At 57.6% G+C, this 6,262-nt stretch overlaps 1 protein-coding gene across 1 annotated transcript in view; it reads left to right on the plus strand.

Annotated features, from left to right (window-relative positions):
- The window catches only part of UGT8 (UDP glycosyltransferase 8), a gene marked incomplete at its 3' end in the record, with an annotated part of 38,256 nt that overhangs the window by 13,717 nt on the left and 18,277 nt on the right, over window positions 1-6,262 (plus strand). Inside the window, exons 2-3 of the mRNA XM_014550538.1 lie at window positions 4,494-4,522; window positions 6,098-6,257. Of these exons, the coding sequence (XP_014406024.1) occupies window positions 6,100-6,257 (158 nt within the window). The remainder of the gene's footprint in view (window positions 1-4,493; window positions 4,523-6,097; window positions 6,258-6,262) is intronic.

A 6,262-nucleotide genomic window follows, 5' to 3' on the forward strand; every position in this document is an offset into this window, starting at 1 on the left:
CCTGCGCTGGGGGGAGGCTCGCGCCAGGGGAGGTCATGCTTATGTGGGAGCCGAGTGAGGGAGGGGCTGTTTTGGTGGAAAACCTCAGGCCCTGGAAGAACAGAGGCAGGAAGAGGAAGCCCGGTCACGCGTGTGGCAGCCCAGACCCCCCGCTGGTCACGGGGGGGGGACCATGTCGCCTCACGTGGGCTTCCTGTCTTCCTTGTCGTTCTGATCATTCTCTGTGGGCATAGATGGACCATCATTCTCTGCAAACATGGGTTTCGTGGACACAGTTTTGGTTCCTGCTTTCTTAGCAGGTGGAGTATTTCGCCATTAAAATTCCACTGCGGACATTGTTTTCTTCTTGCTAATCCTCCCCCGAGGATATTTTCCCATTGGTTTTAGGGAGAGAGGAAGAGAGAGGGAAGAAGAGAGAGAGAGATCGATGTGAGAGAAACACATCGATGGGTTGCCTCCTGTATGTGCCCCGACCAGGGCCGGGGCCAGGGAGGAGCCTGCAACGGAGGGACGTGCCCTTGACCGGAGTCGAACTCGGAGCCGTGGGTCCCCAGGCCAACTCTATCGGTTGGGGCGAATGTGAGATTCAACTGGGGTCTGCGTGGTCCTCTCCTGCTGCGGGGCGGGGGGGGGGGGGGGGTCCCCCTGCTGGGCGCGGGGGCAGGAGGGCTCCCCACACACCAGTCGACCCCCAATTTCATTGTTACAAATTGAACATAATTAAAGCATAGTGATTAATCACAAAAACAATGTGTAATTATATATGTGTTTTCCGATGGTCTTAGGCGACCCCTGTGAAAGGGTCGTTCGACTCCCAAAGGGGTCGCGACCCCCAGGTTGAGAACCGCTGGCATACAGGGACCTGCTGCTTGTTTCTCAGGACATTCCTGCCAATTCGCCTTTCCCAGGGGCTTATGCATCACGCTGTGCCCGCGCAGGGACCGCGCCGTGTCAGGAAAGGCCCCTCCTGGCCAATCCCATGAAAGAAACCACCCCCCTCCATGTGTGAGTCTGGGGGTGCGTTTTAAGCTCCACCCTCCTCACCCTGCACTGGTGGAGGGAAAGGGCGGTGCCTTCGGGTCGGCAGCTGGCGGGGTGGCAATGAACCTCCCCACAGGAGCTTAGGGCAGTGGTCGGCAACGAGCCACATGCGGCTCTTTGGCCCCTTGAGTGTGGCTCTTCCACAAAATACCACGTGTGGGCGCGAACGTACAGTGCGAAGTTGACTTAAAGCTTTAAGTAAAGTTTATTAAGTTAATTTTAGGGAACGTTGTGGAGTGAAAGAAGATGTAGTGTCGAGCATTGAGAAAGGTATGTTGAGATGGTTTGGACATACAGAGAGGATGAACGAAAGGAGATAGACGAAACAAGTATACAAGACGAGTGTGGATGGGAGAGTTGGAAGGGGTCGACCTCAGCGAACGTACCTCAATCAGACTGAGGACGTTTTTAGCAAAGGCCAGTTTAGGAGTACCCTCATGAAGTTAATAACAAGGTACCTACCGATATAGTTTAAGTTTAAAAAATTTGGCTCTCAAAAGAAATTTCAGTCGTTGTACTGTTGATGTTTGGCTCTGTTGACTAATGAGTTTGCTGACCACTGGCTTAGAGGAAAATAGAGCTCGTCAGAGAGTCACAGGAAGACCCACTGACCACAGCCCCGTTGCGGGCACAGAAGGACCGCGAGGGAGGTTGTGAGCGCTGGCCTGGAGGCAGGGTCTGAATACAGCTGCAGGGGCGAGGACAAGCATGGCTGGCGGTGGGAACAGCATGCATGGAGCTTCTGTGTTAGGAGGCGCTGAGAGGGCGGGCAGGGTGTGCAGGGCGGCTGCCCCCCGGGGGTGCCCAGACCACGCAGCCCCTGTGGGGAGCCCTTATGATGCTCTCGGGGGGACGGTGGCAGGAGCTTTGTACCTGCAGAACCGGTGCAGACTCGGGATGGCGCTCCGATGTGACGCCCACATTGCTCAGAGGTGGTTTGGGAAGGAAGACATCTTATGGGATATAGTTTCCCATTAAAACAATGCAGGGTTTCGCCCTGGCTAGTGTGGCTCAGTGGCTAGAGCGTCAGCCAGCAGACCGAAGGGTCCCGGGTTCAATTCCGGTCGAGGGCACGTACCTCGGTTGCAGGCTCCTCCCTGGCCTCAGCCCCTAATTGGGGCACATGCGGGAGGCAACCCATTGGTGTGTTTCTCTCACATCGATGTTCTCTCTGTCTTTCCCTTTCTCTTCCTCTCTCCCTAAAAATCAATGGAAAAATATCCTCGGGTGAGGATTAACAACATAATACAGAGTTTCTACACAGTTTGTATATTTCTGTGTCTTCAGGAGAAGGCTTGTCATACTTAGTAGAGAGCAAATATACTTTTAGTTACATTTAAAGGTATTTTATTTACTTTACTAGAGGCCCGGTGCATGAAATTGGTGCAAGAGTAGGCCTTCTTTCCCCTGGCTGCCGGCACCGGCTTCCCTCTGGCACTCGGGACCCAGGCTTCGTCTGGAAGGTTATCCGGAAGGTCGCCCGGTCTAATGAACATATTACGCTTTTATTATTATAGATGGCTTTTTATTTTTTTAGAGCAGTTTTAGGCTCACAGAAGTACAGAGGTGTCCTGTACACCCCCTGCCACAAGTGGGCTCCCCTTCCATGTTCTGCGTCCCCACCAGAGGGGACATTTGCCACAGTTGATGAACCCCAGGGACACGTCCTCATCCCCCAGCGTCCACAGCTCGCATCTGGGCCACTGGTGCTGCACGCGCCGTGGTTTGGACAGACGTAGGACACACCTGCCCGTCGCCACCGGTCACACGGCCGGGTCACTTCCTGACTCAGATCATCCCCGTGCGCCTCCTGGGCCCTGTCTGGGGCCTTCCCTTTGCCGAGTGGCACGGAGTTGGACTCGCACAGCGTGTGGCCGTGGCCGCTGGCGGCTGCCACTTAGGAACGTGCGTTGAAGCTCCTCCACGTCTTCTCACGGCTTCGTAGCTCATTTCTTTTTAGCTCTGAGGAGTACTACACTGTCTGGATGGAGCAGTTTCTTTTTTAAAAAAATATATTTTTATTGATTTCAGAGAGGAAGGGAGAGGGAGAGACAGAGACATCAATGAGGAGAGAGAATCATGGATCGGCTGCCTCCTGCACGCCCCACACTGGGGATCGAGCCCACAACCCCGGGCATGTGCCCCGACCAGGAATCGAGCTGTGACCTCCTGGTTCATACGTTGACGCTCAACCACTGAGCCACGCCGGCCGGGCTCTATGCCCTTCTTAAAACTTTATTCTAGCGCAGCAGCCACCAGCCGCGGGTGGTTACGTTACGTAGGATTTAAATTTCAGTTCCTCAGGCCCCGCAGGTGCAGGCGGCTTCTCAGTAGCCACGGAGGCCCCTCCTGGGACAGCGAGGTCGTGGCCTCTCCCGTCTGTCTGTCCTCCTCCCTCTCAGAAACCAGTTCCAACAAAAGACCGTGCTGAGTGACTTGTTTTCACAGCGTATCCGTGACCGAAAGACAATACGAAACAGAAAAGAAAGAATAGAATGAGGTTCACGGGGCCTCTCTTCTGGGCGGCCTGGCCCGTCCCCGGCCTCTGTGGCTAGAAATGGGTTTGTTTCCCAGCTGTTTGGGACACAGAGTGAGTGACAGTTTGAACAGTAGGTGCCTGGACTGGGTGCCCAGCCCCCTTGACACACACGCGTGGGTGCTGCGGACCACTGGCCCGCCACCCATGTCCGTGTGGGCTTGGGGCAGCGACAGGCTGCGGACACGCTGCTGAAAGAATTTTTTTGCATGAATCTCGTTCCGGGAATTCAGAACATGTGGACTTCAGGGCCCTAACGTTTTCTTCCCTGGAAGTGGCCAGACCAGAGCAGACGGCCTGCGAGGCTGCGCCGTGGACCACGTCCCGGGACGTGTCTCTGAGTCTGGCCACACCCTCCCTCCCACCAAGGCCCTGGGACCAGCGTCACGCACTTCCCTGCTGCGGGAGCAGCGTCCTCCCCGCCTTCACCTGTTTAAAGCCCTCGTGTCCAGTGCAGCAGCATCTGACGTGGGTGATCCACACGTGTGTCACGTGCTGCTTCTGCTCGGAATGGCCGTGTGCCCTCGCGCCTCGCCGTCCTTGGACACTCGCTTGGAGGGAGAGGACAGCGCCCTGGACATGCGATGTTTCACCTCTCGCTTGCCTGCTACTGATTCTTTTTCTTTATTTCTTTTTTTTAGGTCGCTTGCAGCGTTTGCATGTTGAGAAGGTATCATTGTTAAACTGTGGGCGGTGGGTTTGTGCAGACGGGTTCGTGGGCGATGAGAGTGAGAGCAGATTCTGGTGGTGACGGCTGGAGTCTGTGTAGGTGATCCTTGAGGTAAAAGTGTCCGGTTTTTGCGAAGTTCCTGCCGGGACCTTTTCTCTGTCCGGGCGCTGGTTGCTTGTATGGCGTCAGCTGTTTCACCTCTCCCTTGCCTGCTACTGATTCCTTTTCTTTATTTCTTTTTTTTAGGTCGCTTGCAGCCCTTGCATGTTGAGAAGGTATCGTTGTTAAACTGTGGGCGGTGGGTTTGTGCGGACGGGTTCGTGGGCGATGAGAGTGAGAGCAGATTCTGGTGGTGATGGCAGGAGTCTGTGTAGGTGATCCTTGAGGTAAAAGTGTCCGGTTTTTGCGAAGTTCCTGCCGGGACCTTTTCTCTGTCCGGGCGCTGGTTGCTTGTATGGCGTCAGCGCCCATGACAGCAGGTAGCACGGGGGATGGCAGTTGGCACCTGGTGGCCCCCCAGGCGGGGTCGTCCCTTGTCACGGGGCCAGCGGACGCTTCCCTGTTGCACCTTGTCTGTCCCCATGGAGGGCAGGAGGTTGGCCAGCCCTGAGCTGGGGCACCCACAGCAGGTGCAGGACAGGCGTCCTCGCTGCCGCCCTCCAGGGCCCGGACACACCAGGCCTTCTGACCTCCTGTTCAGCGTCCAGCCCAGATGAGCCCCGAGTGCGTCTGCAGGGACTCGGGGTGTCCGGACAGATGAGCCCCAAAGTGTCTCTGCAGGGACTCGGGGTGTCCAGACAGATGAGCCCCGAGTGCGTCTTCAGGGACTTGGGGTGTCCACCCAGATGAGCCCCGAGTGCGTCTCAGGGGACTTGGGGTGTCCAGACAGATGAGCCCCGAGTGTGTCTGCAGGGACTCGGGGTGTCTGGACAGATGAGCCCCGAGTGTGTCTGCAGGGACTCGGGGTGTCTGGACAGATGAGCCCCGAGTGCGTCTCAGGACTCGGGGTGTCTGGCCCAGATGAGCCCGAAGTGCGTCTGCAGGGACTCGGGGTGTCCGGACGAAAGGCAGACCACACTGCAGGGCGTTTTCCTGGGGAAAGTGTCCCGGGTAGAACTCCGACCTGAGCCGTTGTTTGTGAGTCAGTGTTTGCCTGGTTGTAGCGGGGAAGGTAGCTGCCGAGATGGAAGGATTAAATGAGAGACACGCCTCTCGCCCAGCTTCCTGGACGGACTGGTGCTCGGTGAAAAGACGAGCTGAGGGTCCCCGAGCTGATGGTCCCCGAGCTGAGGGTCCCCAGGTGCCCATGTCTCTCGGGACGTCTCGGGTCACACTGGAGTGTGTACACAAGGCTCTCTTACCCACGCAGCCTGCACGCCGTGCACGTGAGCTGTCCTCCTGGCTCAGTGACCCTGCAGGGACACAGGTGCTTAGAGAGGATGGGGTCCTGGGGCAGGAACCGGGCAGGTGGCCGTGGTGAGGCTGTGCCCACAGGGCTGTGTGGTGAGGCTGTGCCCACACGGTGAGGCTCCACAGGGCTGTGCGGTGAGGCTGTGCCCACCACAGTGTGTGTCTGCCTTTGGTCCAGATACCCCAAGTCCCCTGCAGACACACTTCGGGGCTCATCTGGGCGGGACACTGAACAGGAGGTTGGAGGGTGGCCTGGTCAGTCCGGGCCCTGGAGGGCAGCAGTGAGGACGCCTGTCCTGCACCTGCTGTGAGTGCCCCAGCTCAGGGCTGGCCAACCTCCTGCCCTCCATGGGGCTGTGTGGTGAGGCTGTGCCCAGGGCTATGCTGTGAGGCTGTGCCCGGGGCTGTGAGGCTGTGCTCAGCGGACTCTGTCTTTGCAGCGATGACGTCCTGCCTGCCGTACCTGGTGCTCCTGTGGGGCGCCCTCGGGGTCGCCGACGCCGCCAAGATCATCGTGGTGCCGCCCATCATGTTTGAGAGCCACATGTACATCTTCAAGACGCTGGCCGCCGCCCTGCACGCGCGGGGCCACCGCACCGTGTTCC

This window comes from Myotis brandtii, unplaced genomic scaffold (assembly GCF_000412655.1).
Source record: "Myotis brandtii unplaced genomic scaffold, ASM41265v1 scaffold603, whole genome shotgun sequence".
Lineage (NCBI taxonomy): Eukaryota > Metazoa > Chordata > Mammalia > Chiroptera > Vespertilionidae > Myotis > Myotis brandtii.